Genomic DNA, 19117 nt, shown 5'->3' with positions numbered 1-19117 from the left:
CAGAATTAACCGCCAACTTATCCAGCACACGTTTTACGCAGCGGATGCCCTTTCAGCTGCAACCCATCTCTGGAAAACATCCATACACCCTCATTCACTAAGGCCAATTTAGCCAATCCAATTCACCTGTACTGCATGTCTTTGGACTGTGGGGGAAACCGGAGGAAACCCACTCGAACGCAAGGAGAACATGTAAATTCCACACAAAAACGCCAAATGACCCAGCCGAGGCTCGAATCAGTGACCTTCTTGTTGTGAGGAGACAGCACTACCTACTGCGCCACTGCATCACCAGCATGTACTTTGAATAATGCTAATTAAATGTAATATTCATTAATTAGATAATAAACCTGTCCATTTGGTTGGGAGTGCAGTGCGCTATTCTGTGCTTCTTAATGTCTGATATTCAAATGTTTCCATGGCGTCTACTGCAGACAGTCAAATTGCTTGTCGCTGAAATTTTGACACTGTGTTAGCATTTTTGGTCCAACCAATTGACGTCATTCTTCACGTACGAGCAGACGCAGCAATTTAAGTCATTCAACTCAAATCATTCACTTCTCAGCACTTTACAGTTTCTTCGGGTGTACCACAGGGCTCAGTCCCTGCTTTTTATCATCCATTTCCTTTCCCTTGGTAATATTCTCCGTAAACATAACATACAGTTCCGCTGTTATGCGGATGATACCCAGCTCTATCTTTCTGGCAAACCCTCTTCTTGTTTTTCACCTACATCCCTTACAGTCTGCTTAGTAGAAATCAAATCTTGGCTCTCTTTTAACTTTCTGAAATTAAATAGTGCAAAACCACATCAACCCTCTCCAAAACTGACAGCTTTTGTCTTTCTATTGACGACCGTTCCATTTATCCCTCTAAACAGGTCAAGAGTCTGGGTGTCATCCTTGACAGGAACCTATTTTTTGATTCTCTCATCAATAACATCACCCTGTCTGCTTGCTTCCACCTACACAACATTAACCAACTCCGCCCTTCTCTTACCCCTCACGCCACTGCTGTTCTTATTCAGAGCCTTGTCACATCTCGTTTCGATAACTGCAACTTCCTTCTCTTTGGTCTCAGTCATAAATCCCACCGTAAGCTCCAGTTGGTCCAGAACTCAGCTGCCCGTATCATCACAAGAACCCCTGCTTCTCATCACATCACCCCTGTCCTGCAGCAGCTTCACCGGTTACCAGTTCATTTTCTAATTAATTTAAACATTTTGCTATTAACATTCAAAGCCATCCACAATCTCGCCCCTCCATAATTGTCTGCCCTCATCCACATTGCTGCTCCCTCTCGCTCCCTGAGATCTTCTTCCTTCCTCCACTTGTCTGTTCCCTCTGCTCTTTTATGGGCAGCAGAGCATTCAGCCACTCAGCTCGCCAGATTTGGAACTCACTACAACCTGCCATCAGAAACATTGACTCCCTTACATTATTCAAAACAAGACCCAAAACTCACTTATTTAAGATGGCTTTTAATACTTAACTGTCTCTGCACTATTGTTGTGTATACTTTTATATTATTTCTCTTGTTGTTTTATTTCTCTTGTTTTATTGTACAGTGTCCTTGAGTTGCCAGAAAGGTGCCTTTAAATAAAAAGTATTATTATTATTATTATTATTATTATTATTATTTAAGCCTTTTTGGCTAGAGACTTCTGGTCCAATTCACTTCCATTTATTTTTAGACGTTAAAAACAGCTAGTTGCTTTGTTAAAAACTGATGTTTTCATCTTATATTATTCTACTTTGCCTGTATAGTTATGAACAAACCTGTTTGTAGAGGAAGTAGTTTAACTGTTTATCATTCCTAGTCATTTCTCCCATTGGAAACTGAATCGAAAGTTCTAAAATAGTTGCAAAATTGAACAAACTTCCGCATCACAAAATAAGGTCAATTAGGGATGCACGATATATCGGCGGCCATATCGCTATCCACCGTTAAATGCTATTTTTAATTTTATTGTTAATCGGACTGATCTCAAAATTTAGGCCGATATCTTTAAGCTGGTAGGTTACGTAATTGTACAGAACTGCCTGCCTGGTGCATGCGTGGGTCAAACTTGTTCAGACTTGTTCAGTGCACTATAACAGAGCTGTCCTCACATGGTTTATTCCTTGAAAGTCTGTCTTTTCTTTGTGCGGCATTGCTGTGCGTTAATAACTCAGTAAGTAACCATTGTAGATATGTTTGATAGAGTGTCATTGTGTGTTTTGGTTTAAAGCCCAATCCCAATTCTACCCCTTAGCCCTTCCACTTGTCCCAATTCTCTTTAGCTTGAAGGCGTAGGGCTAAGTTGAAGGAGTATTTGGCCCTTCGAACGAAGAGTTCTCAGGACAACACTGGAAAGCAAGGGGTAAGAAAATTTCCCAGAATACACCAGCCCCAACGGAAGGATCGCTGTACCCGGAAGTAAGGAGGATCCACAAATTTATATTTTTTTGTCATTATTATGAATTTTTACAACAAACGACAAATGTTTTAATATATTCATAACAGCGTTCGTGTTTTTCCATCATGCTTTAAAAATTGAAAATAAAAAAAATTGCTAAAATAAATACCTCTATGTTTTACGATCTATAATCTATAATCATAACTCCTGTTCAGCAGTCCCACAACATTCTGACACTCGATGGCACTTGAATACCCGGTCAGAAAAGTCTAGTGGCTGGGACTGAGCTTTTTACAGTGTCTGCTATAATGTTAATGTTGTTTTTGGTGTGTTTACATTGATGAATATAGCCATGGTGTAAATGCGCAGTACAGTTATGATCTTATTGCCACATTAGATCGTTATAATAACATAATATATGCTTTCAGTGATTTCCTGGAGATAAATACCAAAAAATAACAAAAAAAAACTAAAAACTGGAATAACTACAGCAGTCGCGATCGTCTGATCTCATATGAAGCAAGAGATCGCGATGACATGATGACGTGTGCAGGTGCAGTAGTGCTGTCCCAATTCTTAGGGGTAAATTTTTAAGCCCTTCCCATTAACACTCGGTTTTAAGGGCCAAGGGGAAGGGGTAGTAGTACAAGTAGTAGTACAGGGTAGAGGTACAAAAATAGAATTGGGATTGGGACTAAATCACCTCAGGAAAAATATTACATGTGTAAACACAATAGTGGCGATGCACAAAAACTCATTGGGTTGTTTGTAATCTAATGATTATTTGTTATCAACACGTTGCTTGCCATGTATCATTGATGTAAGACTGTATTCAGTTTGATTGGCATATTTATGATTATCACAAGCGCACGTGATGACTATCACCACACACACACACATTCAAAGCATCCCAAACAGCAGCAGGGGAGACTAGTGCCTTTCACTGAATTCAGCATAGGGCTTCTCAAATGTCTGCCCCATTATGTCTTTATATTATGCACCGTGTTTGTCAAAGTCATCTTTGCTCAATGCTCAAGTGTTGTATCAAAATCTGACTCTGAGGACAAATCTGGCTCCACTTCACGTGCATGCACATCACACAGTGCCTGCAGTTAAAGTTTCAAACTCACAGCAGTTTATCATAAACCTTTCATCGATAATTTTACCCACAATTCACAGCAAGAACGAACATAGAAGCGTTGTCTGATTGACAAGCAGCACCTATATGTGTTCAAATAAATCTAAAACGCCAGATAGAACGAATTTTATGTAAAATAAAAACAATTATTTTACTTGTTTGTTAATTAAATCCCATCTTGTTATTTAACCAATTATTTTTATGCAACAGTCAAGTTGCATGTTAATTTGCTATGTGAAGAAAAGGAAATCATTTAAAATGAAATTGTGAATTTAGGTCTATATAATCATCTTGCAATTTAGAAATGATTGTTTTTTGCTTTGAGTAGGCTATTCAGTTCATAAGATCAGATCAAACTTTTAGTTCTTAAAATAAAATTAGTTGTGTACTGTATAAAAATATAACATTTTAAAATATTTATATTTATCGGCTATAGTATATCGGTTATCAGCTTTCAAATCTTAAGAGTTATCGATATCGGCCAAAAAATCCATATCGGTGCATCCTTAAGGTCAATAGACTGATTTCACGCGGCCGTCATTTTAACAGCGAAATCGAGGCTGCATGCGGTGGGAAGAAACCCCAGAAGTATCGTTGGGAAGTACATAGGAACGTTGTGTACCTGACTGTATATATTATCAGTGAAGATAAAGTGACACAAATTTATAATTTCACCGCCTTCTGAGTGACCCGAATGTCCGTTCTGAATAAATGGTGAAAATAAAAAGGGATATCAGAGCTAATTTTCAGCTAAGTTAAGGGAAATGGCACTAGTTAGCTAACGTTTTCTTTCCTAAACACACGTTTTAGATGTCATTTATCAAACTTGAGTTAATGAACTGATTCTTTCACTATATTAGACTTGTCACAATACTGAATTAAAAGAAAAAACGTCAATTTCCGTCAATTTAAGGCACTGTTGATGGCTTTCTTAAAACAGCACTGATTTGCCATTGTGTTCACATGCTCAACAGAAGTGCTTGTGATTGGCCGAGAAGGTCATCAGTTCACCCTCAGCTGTTTACAGCACTGGGTGAAGAGCGGTAAACTGAGTGCAAACACAGATAGACGGAGACTGGAGTGCGAAGCAGCCGTGAAGATCAGTCGAGCCATCCACGCTCGGCTACGTTTCAATGTTAGCGAGAAAATGAGCGGTTTTTAAACTTCAGTACCGGGACAACACTATTACAGACAACACGAGGGTGTGCTACAGAGGACTGCAGTGTTTTATCGCTCACCGGGTTACATAGGCTGAAGCTGAAAAGCGTCCCCACGATGTTTACCTGGTGCTATGAACTGATGCCTAGGAGGACACTTGAGCGTATTACTCTTACAGAGATTGTGATGTTGTTTGATGCTAAATTGCTTTTTAATTGTTTAAATTAAACTTACTGAATGATATTAAAGTGATGTTTACACCATTTCTGCATTTTGAAACCTCTGCAACAGCTGGAGGTTTGTATTCCACAGCATGTTACTGCAATGTTTACAGTGCTGGTCCTATACTTCCGCGTGAAATAAGCGTATATAGCATAGCAATATAGCAATATAGAGGCAATCTAATATTGAGTTGTCCAGTTCACTACCTACCCAACGAAGAAGCAGAACATGCAGACAAGAGTGTTCATGAGGCCGATGTCGTGGCTGATTCGGGTGATGATGGGCTGTTGGCAGTGTGGGCAAACGGTCTGCACTGGAGCCGACTGAAACATCTCTCCCTGTAGGACAGTCACGGTGGTGGCGGCACCTGGAGGGGCCAGAACTGTGGCTGTGTGCCCTGGAGCAAAGTGACTGGGTCCTGGACCAGCATACTCGCCCATTGGATGAGGAAAGTGCCCAAGAGGAGGATAGTAACCACCTGCAGCACATCAGTTTTCAGGTTTACTTTATCTGCGAAAAACAAAGCTTCTAGGACATGGTGTGTCTTTAAGATGCTGTGAAGAGCTCGAAGTTGCAATGAAATCTGGTTACATACAGTAGTGTGAAAAAATCATTTGCAAGTAAGAACCGATTTCTTATGGTTTACGCATGTTTGTCACACATGTTAAGGTTTCAGATGATCAAACTAATTAATCAAAGATTAAACACATCATGTAGGTCTGATATGAAGGTGTTTATTATTAAGGGAAAAACACACAAAAATATATTGTTCTTTACTTGTGTTTTTGGTAACACTTTATAACAAATACACACGATGAATCATTTATTGAGCATTAGCAAATAGTTAATTCATGATCTGTTAAGCATTAACTCTACATTAACAGACGTTAGTAAGCAGTTTATAAATACAGCTACAACTGCTTTATTCTAGACTTATAAGCAAATTTATAATGTCCTTAATGATTGTATTTTAATACTATTTAGTGATTAATTATTATGCTTAATAAATCCCTTTAACAATGAAAGGGTCAGTTATATTCTTAACATGACAAAAAGAAATGACTTAATTTCTATTTATTTGAAGATACGCAAATTAAACTGTACTTCAAATATGTCTCATGTAAAATAAAATTAATGTACAGTTTAATCATCGCTAAATAACATTGAAATGTTGTATCATAATAGACTTATAAATTATTATATTGTTGCTGTTTTATCCAATTTTATTTCATTGTATTTATTTCTAATAGTATTTTGACATTCCTGTTAATCGGCAATGTTATTGTTCATTTGATACAAAGCCTTTAAGTGTCATTTATAAGGGTTTTACAAAGCATAAACAGTCCTCACTTTAGATTAGGTAACAAAACTGCATGAAGTTGAGTTAATAAAGCATTTATTAACAAAGACAGCAGCCATTACTATATGCCTGAATAATAAAATATTTAAATGTTGATTTCAATAGTTTATTAATCGTTTACCAACTCATTCTGAATGATTCTAAAAGCCACCAACTACTCTTAAATACAAATGGTTTGTAAATAATGCAATACTGAATTTAGTAATGAAGGATTAATAAGTAATAAAGTATGAAAGAACAATTATTTTTACTATATATTTAAAGGACCTTTTTACTAAAGTCTATTAATGTAGAGTAAGTGCTTAACAGATAATGCCTTAACTATTTGCTAATGCTTAATATATGATTCATAATGTGCATTTATAAAGTGTTACCGTTTTTGTCTTTAGCATCCTGCATAGAATCCACAATGAAACCTCATCAGAACGATATTTTATCTTGTAAAAAACATCCGAGTCAAAAATGTTTTGTTTCTTGAAGAAAGCCAATTAAAATAAATATATATACAGTTGAAGTCTGAATTACTGACATTTAAAGGCTTAACTAGGTTAATTAGGTTAATTAGGCAGGTTAGGGTAATTAGGCAAGTTATTGTATAGCGATGGTTTGTTCTGTAGACTATCGAGAAAAAAAATGTATAGCTGAAGGGGCTAATAATTTTCTCCTTAAAATGTTTTTTTTTTTTTTATTAATAAAAACTGCTTTTATTCTAGCCAAAATAAAACGAATAAGACTTTCTCCAGAAGACAAAAATATTATCAGACATACTGTGAAAATTTCCTTGCTCTGTTAAACATCATTTGGGAAATATTTAAAAAATAAAAAATATATATTTTAAGGGTGTTATATTTCTGATTTCAACTGTGTACATATATATAAAAGTTGAATGTTTAAGGACCTAGATTATATGATGACGTTACTGTCATTGCTTCTCAGAGTAAAACTAGAATGATAAGCATGTTGTTGCTTTTTCTGTATGCCAAATTATTTGTCATTTTAAGTGAATTCTTTTGTATGCAAGATAGACTTCCTGTCTAGTAGCATGTTGCCAGTTTGGATGTTGATTAAACCAGTTTTGATAAGACGGCTTTGAGTCCATAAAACAGCCTTGAGTATGAAACAGATTGTACCGTGTGTGTGCGTGTGTTCTATTAGTTTGTGGATAATTTTTACAGCTGTCTGGGGTCAGTTCTGAATAGCCTAGTCTAGTGGCTGTCTGACTTTTGTAAGTATATTAGTAAGTAATTAAGTAATTATATCTCAGTATTAAAGAGCTGGCCACCTATACATGTTGTTTTGATGTCCTTCCGAGAGGATCAAGCATTAATTAGCGGGGTCAATCTCTCCAAACCCCCCTGTAATTCGCACGCTGTGTATGACGCAGTTAATGACGTCGTGTGAGAGTATAATTGTTGTTGATTTGAGACTGTAAGCAGAGCAGCCTACGAACTCTTTGTGAGTGTCGAAGCTGGCTTCTGCTTGATGAAAATGTAACTATCCTCAGTAAACTTTTCTTTTACTGAATCTCTGACTCCGGCTCTTCTTTTGGTTTTTGAGTTAAAACTATCAGTTCCCCGACAAGTATTACCATTTTTGTCTATTTAAATCATATTAACCAACCAAAAACCACTTTTCTGTAAATGTGCTCCTTACCCAAACACATATACCCAATCCACACTCACCGTGAGGATGAGGCATGGGCATTGGCATATGCATAGGCTTCGGGATGGGACCTTCGCCTGGGACGTGTGGAGGGACAAAGCCAGGTTGCTGTGTGGCTTCATAAGGTGGAGGTCCATATTCTGGAGGCAGAGGGTGTCCTTGAGGAGGTCCGGTCATTACTGGAGCAGTGGCTGCTGAGGAGATACAAATTCATCACAAATCATGAAAAGAACACAATTTCTGCATCCCAAAAGCTAGACTTACTTCTAGGGCTGTGTGATTAATCAAAATCAAATTGCAATCGCAATTTGAAAAGTTGTGTTAGCTAATCGTAAGAGGCTGTGATATGAAATATGTATTATTTCATTTCCCCCTCCCAGAGCAAATGTTCGTCTGTGTGTGATCGTCTTACTAGCCAATTGAGTGTGCACACCTTCGTTCTGCCCAATCAGAATTGCGCAACTGACCCCCATGCGGAATTCTCACAAAAAAGAAAAAAAAAGAAAACAAACTGGAAATCGCGGACAAGTGGGATAATGCTGCCTGCTGCTTTAGAAGCATTAATAGCAAATTAATATTAAAGAAAAACGGCATTGCTAATATGGGAATATTTTGGTTTTGAAGTCACAGACACCGTACAAAAACAGGTCATTTTTAAGAGCTGTAGCAGAATTGTTGGCATGGCTTACAGATTACTGAGCTGTATACAAATCGCAATATCTATAAAACAATAAAAATAAATAAGATATAAAAAAATAAATAAAACACCAAATTCCCCAAATCACACAGCCCTACTTACTTGTCTTAAAATCCCCTTTAAAGAGTGGGGTCTTAATGAATACTCATCTTTTTGTAAACGTATATGCAATAATATTCATAGACATTACTATAACAACAACAATTTGATGGTAGTTGCTAAATGAAAATTGAATGTGGTTTTCTTTCATATCCCACTAGGTTTGTTGCTAATTTGCTGGTCTCAACCCGTAGTTTAAATCATATTTTAAATGATTATAAAATTATTATAAATAATGGCTTCATGATTTTGGAGAACTCCTTATATTTATCTATATATTTGTCTGCAATATATTTAAATAATGATGTTTTTTCAAATAATTAAATTTTATTGAGTTGCTGTGAGTAACTCAAGTATTTAACAAGAAAATACAATTTCTGTCTTTCTACTTCCAATTTTAGTAGAATTTATTTTTATTTTTATTTATTTTTTGCTTTTCCCCAATTTACTAGCCATTTCTGCATTAATTTGCTTTTAATTGTAAATCCTACACCATTAAAAAACAACAACAACAACATATGTTTCTACTATAGACCAAATTCCCACTACTTTGACCAACTCAATTCAATACAACCACAAATTATTTTGGGATTATTATTTAAAAATTTCTCTCCATTTCAACTGTTTATATAACCGTTTATAATCCAGTTCAAATGTTTCATGTTGCAAGCATGACATAAGCATATTGCTGACTTGTTTTAAAACATGGCCAGCATATTTTAGTATGTTGCTCGAATTCTATTTTAATCAAGGTAATATTTATCCAAAATGCATTAGCAGGGCTCAACAATAAGGACTGCCCGATGTCCCGGGGCCAGCGTGAGAGACGCTTGGGACAGTAGACAAGATCATTACTGGCCCAACTGGGACAGTGCTGCCTAGACACTAAAGTTTAACTTGCCTGCGACAATGTCAATTGTGTGCATTTTAAGATTGTGTTTTTAAGTCTTTAAATGCTACCTTCTCTGTGATGTCGTGAACACCATATTGCTTTTCGGTTCCTCTTATCTGATTTGATGTTTTGAGCATGCAATTTTTTCCGGTAACCTGGTAACAACCAGTACAGTGAAGTGATAGCGGCAACATCAAATTATAGGGGTAAAAGAAAATTTGAACGTCTTAGAAACAGACATTTATGTGGGTACAACACGACGAAAAAAGTGAAGTGATGTTTGGCACAAATTGCCCTCAGTATGACAAGTTGGCCACCTTTTGTTAAATAATTTCGACTGCAATAAAATAGTAGCACATTTTCCATACTGCTCTTTTTGATTGCAAAACACTTAATTTTGCTCATTATAAATTTATTAACATTTTTAAATATTTTAATTCTAGACTCACAGACATTATTTTTGACACATTATTTAAAATACAGTGTAAGTCAGAATTATTAGCCCCTTTTTAATTTTTTTTTTCTTTTTTTAACAGAGCAAGGACATTTTCACAGTATGTCTGATAATATTTTTTCTTCTGGAGAAAGTCTTATTTGTTTTATTTCGGCTAGAATAAAAGCAGTTTTTAATTTTTTTAATTTTTAATTTAAAGGTTAAAATTATTAGCCCCTTTAAGCTATATTTGTTTTCGATAGTCTACAGAACAAACCATCATTACACAATAAACTTGCCTAATTACCCTAACCCGCCTAGTTAACCAAATTAACTTAGTTAAGCCTTTAAATGTCACTTTAAGCTGTATAGAAGTGTCTTGAAAAATATCTAGTCAAATATTATTTACTGTCATCATGACAAAGATAAAATAAATCAGTTATTAGAAATGAGCTATTACAACTATTATTTTTAGAAATGTGTTGAAAAAATCTTCTTTCCGTTAAACAGAAACTGGAGAAAAAATAAACCACCGGGGGGGGGGGCTAATAATTCAGGGGAGCTAATAATTCTGACTTTAACTGTATGTGGCTAAAAATATCTATTTACTTCTCTCTTTTTATTTATTTATTTATTTATTTATTTTTTGCTGGGGCTAGTGAAAATTTTGCCAGGGCAAGTAGACATCTAAATCATTGGCCCGATCGGACCAGTAGAAAAAATCCTTAGCGTTGAACCCTGATTAGTCACACTTTACAACATGGATTTATTAGTTAATGCATTTACTAACATGAACTATATACAATGCTTGTACATCTTTATAGTCCAACACTTGCTAAATTAAATCGAATTTATTTACTAATACTAAATTTACAAATACTAATTAATTTACTAATTATCAAATTCAGACCTCATGCTTGTTAAAATTAGTTAATGTACCGTGAGTTAACATGAACTAACAATGAGCAACTGTATTTTCATTAACTAACATGATCAACTACTGTAATAAATGTAATGTTCATTGTTTGTTCATGTTAATAAATGCATTAACATTAACCAACACAACCTTATTGTAAAATGTTACCAATGTATTTTTTACAATTTACAGACTATACTATAATAAATCCTCCCTCAATCGTTTAAATTTCACACACTAAAGAAAAAAAACACTTCTAAGCTTGTAAAGAACTGTTTTCATTCAATTTTTCATAATTTCCCTTTAACAATCAGCACCAATGGGCAGCCCATAAAGCTGCAGAGTGTTTCTTCAAACCACTTGCACTTACACATTGTAAATCTGTCTGTAAAGCAGTTATAAAAAAAGCAAGAGTTCAACTTAAATGTCAACAGAGATGAGAGGAATATCAAGGAATTTACCAGAATGCAGAGGTTGTCCGTTCTTCTCCTCGAGGAGCGGAGCATTAGGGCCCCCGGGGTATGGAGGAGGAGGGTCACTGGACATGATGGGTCCCTGAAAGGAGGCCAGAGAAGCGACTTTTCCCTCACGAGACGAATCACTGTGTTTCTAAGGTAAACACACACACAGGCCGCAATGTTCAGCAGACACACACAGTTAATGTAATATATATCACCATCCCTGACTACTGTTGCCGAGACACTTTAAGCTCAGCCAATTACCATCGATTTGCAGATGCTGCCTGCCTCAACGTTCCCCTGAGCCCACAAATAAAAACAACATATCCATAAGCATGAGTTACCTGGCTTTATGAACACTGATTTCTCTGCGCTTTTGATTAATAACAAATGACAGGTGATCTAGGACATATGTCTCACTTATACAGACCTGCATGTGAGGTAAAGCACTGTTTGGCAAGATTATCAATGAGTCAGATGTGCAGGTCACATCAATTTATTATTTTAAAAAGACAAACAAACATACATACATACATACATACATACATATATACACACATATACTATTCGAAACATTTAGGCAAAGTGATATTTTTTTTAAATAGAAATTTATACTTTTTTTGGCAAGAATGAAGTTGAATAATCAACTGTGACAACATAAAAAAATTAAACCATAGTTTTGGTTTAAAGGTTCGCGAAACACTAAAGCACATTTTTTAAGATGTTGACAGTCATGTATATGTGCCACGTTGCTAAAAAGCAGCAACCTCCTGTTCCCTCTCATGAAGCCAATACTGAAGTAACTGAAACTGCAATTCATCGACTTGCCTTTGGGGACTGGCTCCAGGAAATCCAGATGTTCACTGACTGCAGTGGTAAATTGGCCAAATTTACAGCTGATAAAAACATGTTTACAGCCTGGTACAAAAGATGGATTTGGTGTACATAGCTAATAATGCCCTTCATGACAACTGTGAGGGGGTAATTTTTTTTTTATAACTGATCTGTTTCGTTTTTATTCAGTTATGTCTGCATAATTAAGGGCGTGGCCACTTGAGTGACAGCTAGGTCTCGCTGCTCGCAGTCTCGTCACCTCAGCTGATTCCAGCTGATTAGCCGCTAAACTCGACATAAACATTGTATTTGTTTTATGTAGCTTTACAGTCTATTGCCTTTTGGAATTATTTCCTACAATTAGATAATATGACATGCTGTGTGTTCTTAATTGTGTTCACAAACCATTCAAGTGGCCTCCATTTGCCATGTGAGTGAAATTTTATACTTTTATACCAAATCAATAAATGTATTTGTTTTATTTACGATAATTTATCATTTATAATGTTCTTTAGAACTGTAATCTTTAGTGTACAGTGTTATGCCTGGATTTCATAAATAGCCTTGCATTTACTAACACAGTCTATATTTGAAGTATTTGGAAGTCATTTGCATTTTCCTCCTACGGCACAATGTTGTAAGAACAATATTTAGTGGCTCGATGTATTACAATAGTGTTTTTAAAAGTTTAAACACTTTATTGATATAGTATACAACCAAGAACATGTGGTCAGAACACAAACAAGTTGCGGGTAATGAAGTATTAAGCGTTTCTCCCAAAGAAAAGCCTGTCTAAGCAAAATGCTAGCAAGAGTTTGTAGCTCCACTGATGCTCCGCCTCTTTGCCCTTATTTGGTCACCCCCGGTGGGTGCGATTACGCGCCAACAAAATGACGACAATTGGCCACGCCTATTTGTAGCTTAATTTATGCTTTTCAGAAAACTATGGGTGACGTCATGGATACTACGTACATTTCCTTTACAGTCTATGATTAGGACATATATTTTACAAAAAAGAAAAAAGAAAATTGGTTGTTTTTGCATTTTTTTAGCAAATTCGTTCTTCCGGTTTAAAAAGAAATTTTGAAGCTACGTCACGGTGATGAGGTCATTGTGTAAATTCAAGCGTGGTGATTGGCTGCCAGCACCGGCCAGTTTTCAGCATGTCTGTGCAATATTCATGAGGAAGAGTTGGTTTGAACCAATCAGCGTGGTCTATTATGAATGAGATGCGACTTCATTAATATGCATGAGATAGCTTTGTCGCTTTTTAACTGTTACAAAGTTGAGAGAAGCATGGTCCAAATGGTGCTACCAAGCAAAAATAAATTCAATAGATGATGAAATTCTCAGAGACATTGGTTGTCAGTGTTCCGTTTTAATGTGTTCCAAAACAAGTGTTGTTTCCATTTCCTCGTGACGTGTGGGTGCGAGTGCATAAAATTGTTGCCGTGCAACCAGTTTTCATTGCAAAATGTTCACCGCATGCGCGTATTTAGGAGACATTTACGCAGAATGCATATTTGCACCTAAAAATGCTGCAGCACTTAGAAATAGTTTAAAACAGTTGGCATGTTAACTTGCTGCGGCAAACAAAGGCTGCAATCCCTGTCCCACCTTCAAGCTCTACTGACTGGCCCGCTGCTCTTAAACTGAACATGAATGGATTGGTTATTATCAGAATAAAAAAAATGTATTAAAGTTTCAACAAAAATACTGAGCATGAAAACTTCTGACCAAAAAAGGTGACCATTTAACAAAATTATTTGAGGTTTTCTTAAGATTTAGAGATCTTTAGCATACTTTAACATGGCTCGAATGATTTAACTAACAAATGTGAAGTAAACACGTTGTTAGCATGTTTTAAACATGCTTTAACACAAGGTACACGTTTATAAATGTTGCTAGCATGAATTGGCTTCTTTCTAATATACTGATAGCATGTTTTAAAACATGACTAGCACACTGTCAAAATGTTCAATGTTGCTAGCATAACAAGCATATTGCTAACTTTTTAAACATGACCAGTCTTTTTAGCATGTTGCTAGCATGTTTAATACCTTGCTTAATGTTTAATATCTTGTTTAATTATCATGTTTTAGACAACAAAACACACAATAAAATAAATAACTGAAAGAGCCGATAGCTGAGTTCATTGTGTGTTAATGCACATTTTGAAGTACTGCATGAGATAGCGATGAAAACGTTAAAAAAAAGTTTTATAGAAACGTGATTTACAAAAAAAGGTTTTTTTATTCTTGATTTTGGTGATTTTGGAAGTAATTAACATGAATAATAGGAGATGGAAATTCATTTGCTGAATAAACTGACATAGCAAACATTAGACCCATGTGACTATTTATCTATGTCTATTATGCTTGCCTTATTTACTGTTGGTTACTAGGTTACCAACACTACAGTCAGCCACTCTAAAATCTTGATGGACACAACCTAATTTGGGATGTTTTTCTTTTTTTTTGTGAACTTAAAAAAACCTTCATGTTATGATGGAAACCCGCCTAATGTCATAGGATAGCTGCAATCTTCAGATTTATGTAGAGTGTTTTGGCTTTTAAAAGAAGATTAAGTGAAAATATTTACACTACAGTGGAAACACAAGGACACAGTGCTCCTGAAACCTCGAATAAATAGGTCAAAGACTAACCTGATGTAAAGCATTGATATCTTTTGTGTGTCTTTACATAAGAACCGAAAAAACTAAAACTGGTTAAAAGGAAATAAATGCAAATGAGGAACAAGATCATGGTTGAATCGGCACCTCATTTGCAAGCCAAAACGTTATAGTGTATGTAGAGTATAATAACCCATTTAATCAACTTTCTTCCTCAAGTGATAAAAATAACATAACAGCACATATGAAGAATTCAGGTCAAACATTTATAATCAATATGGCCGATTAAATGGCTCGTATAATCCAAAAAAATTTTGTTGCTTGTTTAATGTTCTTATTTATAATGAGCTGAATCAACACAATTCTTTGTTTTTTTTGGAGGATAACATAATATTTTTATATTCAATAAACTTACATTTGTAAAAACATTTAAATTAACTGATTTGTGTTGGGTAAACATGAAGGAATTGTGTGGAACCCTGCATTTTTTACAGTGTAGATGCCTTTCTTTCATGGAAAACAGGTGAAATTGCAATTTACAATTACAAATCATCTACTTCGCAATTTCTTGCAATGACTATAACCAGCCAATGGGGATGAAGCAGGAAATTAAAATATGAAGGCATGTGACTGATACTCAACATGGAGTGTATAAATGTCTGACTCTGATGGTTACCATAGTCAGAGTAACTTGCTGCCCAGCTCGCATCCTGTGTTACATGGGATAATGGAAATGAATTACGCAGAAAGCTTCTCCATAACCACAACTTAAGTCAACAAACATATCTAATGCACAGCTGCCATGCTGTTTATAGTACATTTTAACTTCAGCACCAAAAACAAAGATACTTACATTTGATACTTGCATTTACATTGGATCATACTACGTTTTTTTCTGTCATTTGATTACAGGTATTTTACCAGTTCAAAAGCAGGCGGATTTATTGCTTGATAAACTGCATTTGTTTTCACACTGAGTTATATATCAACATTCAAAAGATATCCTATAGTGAACAACAAGTTCTCAAAGTAAAAGACAGAGCTGTTGTGAAGTTGTTAATCTAATTATCAACTTATTTTTAAAACACTTGTCACAATAGCAAAATCTGGGCAGAAAAACTACATTACCCATGATGCTTTACAGAAAATGCCACTAATCGGTCACAATAAGCAAAGCACCACAAGAGATCATTATCTCCGACCACTCCCAAGAAATACTGTCTCCTAAAAGCTTTTGAATGCACAGCAATGGAAAAAAGACAACTTTCTCTGGGTATAAGTTTTATAATTACATATCTGAATATACATACAGTGCTCAGTGATCTATCTTTTAAATGAACACTTTCTATAAGAAGCTATACAATGATATATTTGTGCATTAGATTAGTCAGTACTGAAGCCAAATCTGGAGTTTATCTAATGAAATAACTAACGATTCAAAAATTAGTACTCCAAAATTAATATGTTAGGGATTTTTTTTATTATTAATTTTAAAAAAGAAGAAGAAAAAAATCAAGAGAAGCAAAAAATATATTAAATTTAGCTGAAATTAAATTAAACCTTTGAATTAAATTTGACTTTTGAAATGAATAAAACTTGAATTTAAATGTATAATCTTTCTATGTCTAAAATGTTTGGTGACTGAAATATTATTTTAATAAATATATCTGTTTGGTATTTTAGTATTTAGTATTAGTATTTATTTTGTTCAAATGCACCAAAGTATATTGCCTATATTCACTGAGAAATTAATAAAAATATTAATATTCATAATGGGGTGTACTCATTTATGCTGAGCACTGCATTTCTATATAGACATGTTTATATTAGTATAAAAACAATGCAATGCCAATATTAAACTAGAGGTAATAAATCATTATAAATGAACCTGATTTTCAATCACAACAAATAAAAAATATTTTGGTTATTCTGACCATTTGTCATTTTCTGAAAAGGGCATATCCTAACTGGCAATATATTAATTAGACATTAGGAAAAAAGTTATCAAAAAATTATAGAACAAAACAAATATGAACATTTTACTCAAACCCAAACCTAATAAATACAGTAAACCTAGAGAATCGTCAAGTTGTCTCTAAGTTATTTGCAAAGCTGTATACAGTACATGTATTCAAATATTTTGACCCACATATTTTGCAGTGAATTTGGAATATACAGATACAACCAACAACTTTAAACTTATGTTTTATAAATTATTCATAATTTTTGTCTTTCATCAGCTATGTCCGATCAAATCTTTTAATATTGTGATTCGCTGGTTTTGTTCATGGCGTGTAACTCTTAAACAAAGACTCAAATCCCTATGGGGAAAATGAATAGAAAATACACCTCAATATACAGTTGAAGTCAGAATTAATAGCCCCTCTGTTTATTTTTTTCCCAATTTCCTGCTTAATGGAGAGAAAAAAAATTCAACACATTTCTAAAGATAATAGTTTTAATAACTCATCTCTAATAACTGATTTAATTTATCTTTGACATGATGACAGTAAATAATATTTTACTAGATATTTTTTAAGACACTTTTATACAGCTTAAAGTGACATTTAAAGGCTTAACTAGGTTAACTAGGCAAGTTAAGGTAATTAGGCAAGTTATTGTATAATGATGGTTTGTTCTGTAGACTATCGAAAATAAAATAGCTTAAAGGGGCTAATAATTTTAACCTTAAAATGATTTTAAAAAAATTAAAAACCGCTTTTATTCTAGCCGAAATAAAACAAATAAGACTTTCTCCAAAAGAAAAACTATTATCAGACATACTGTGAAAATGTCCTTGCTCTGTTAAAAAAAAGAAAAAAAAAAATTAAAAAGGGGCTAATAATTCTGACTTGCACTGTATTTGCATCGATATCACAATGTGTGCACCCACAATAGTCATATCTAGGCATGAGATGATAACCAGTTTCAAGGTTCACCGCAATTTGGAAAAGTCAAGGATTTAATACCACTAAAATGTTCGGTTATATCATTCCCAAGGTATATGTAAGGTTTTTTAATATATTTTTTATATAAATCTGTATTTTTTAAACTAATGAAGAGAGCAGAAGTCAATGATTTAGTTTAACTATTTAGACTGACGTGTTTACTGTTCCAAAATATTATAAAAGTTTCTTCACTTTAATATTTGCTCCACTGCTTTCCATTCACATTTTTATACAAATATAGTTTATTTATTAATATATATATATATATATATATATATATATATATACTTACATTTCACTCTCCCACAAAATAATCATCCGAATCAATCTAAATTAATGACCTTTCAAATTGAGCTATTAAAGTCATCTAGTGAACTTGTGTTTATATTCCAATATAACGTTATATCGCAGAGAAAAAATATGGCAATGTCAATTTTTTCCAATATCGTGCAGCCCTAAATCCAAACGCTTTTTTTCCTTTTAAACGTTTCCAAATGATCGTTCAATCGGAGTTGTAGGGGTGTTTGTTCTAGTGTTTTCTAGAGTAGATGATGCTCAGAGATCAGCGATTATCCAACCTGAGTTTCATCGCCGCTAGCACAGATTACATAAAACTGACCTAACCTTCATGTCTCTCTCCACTATTACTCAACTTTTAATGTCAACCAATCTTTCATTTTCATACATGTTATGCAAATTCAAATATCTGGCCTCGTCATCAGAGCTGAGAACCGTTAATGTACCGTTATTCTGTATAGAAATAAGTCACGTCTCTACACATTGACTCAAAAATAGCACACAAGTGTAGAGTGACCCTATCGCTGCATATAGCGTTACATGCGACCCTCATTCAACGTTGTACTATCAGCAACAAGCCTGGCTTTTAGCTAACACGTATCATTTAGCCATATAAACATAACTACCAAATTGTAAGGCTATCTGATTTTTTTAATCAAGCATTATTAACAACTTTAATAAACAGATGTACCCATATAGCATCGTTAGAGATTAAAATCCATCAGGCATTCATAATGTTAACGTTACTTGTGAATGATGAAAACACAGTCAGGCCTGTCGGCTGCTGCTACACTGTAAGCGAATTAAACCATAACGCTATTATCATATGGACAACGTGCCGTTACCTTTCGTATCCACGGCGTTTGTCGAAATATCAGGTTTGACAACTTTTCGAGGATTTCTAGCTCGCACGTTCACGGTTGTGGTCCCAGTTTTCCAATAACATCCGCCGCTTGGAAGGATTTGACGTAAA

The 19117-nt window shown here is 34.7% G+C and overlaps 1 protein-coding gene across 3 annotated transcripts in view; it reads right to left on the bottom strand.

Annotated features, from left to right (window-relative positions):
• cdip1 (cell death-inducing p53 target 1) overlaps positions 1–19117 on the bottom strand; it is a 25389-nt gene extending 6272 nt beyond the window's left edge. Inside the window, exons 1-4 of one of the 3 annotated variants that reach the window (XM_056454220.1) lie at positions 18990–19117; positions 11437–11584; positions 7959–8132; positions 5127–5394 (exon numbers count right to left, since the gene is read on the bottom strand). In XM_056454220.1, the coding sequence (XP_056310195.1) occupies positions 5127–5394; positions 7959–8132; positions 11437–11521 (527 nt within the window). In that variant the 5' untranslated portion in view covers positions 11522–11584; positions 18990–19117. The remainder of the gene's footprint in view (positions 1–5126; positions 5395–7958; positions 8133–11436; positions 11585–18989) is intronic. The other 2 variants (XM_056454222.1, XM_056454221.1) reach the window with 2 other exon arrangements.

The sequence above is a fragment of the Danio aesculapii genome, chromosome 3 (assembly GCF_903798145.1).
Source record: "Danio aesculapii chromosome 3, fDanAes4.1, whole genome shotgun sequence".
In the NCBI taxonomy this organism is placed as follows: Eukaryota; Metazoa; Chordata; class Actinopteri; order Cypriniformes; family Danionidae; genus Danio; species Danio aesculapii.
Note: the sequence above shows the minus strand (reverse complement) of the source record. Positions and strands in the feature narration are given on the sequence as shown.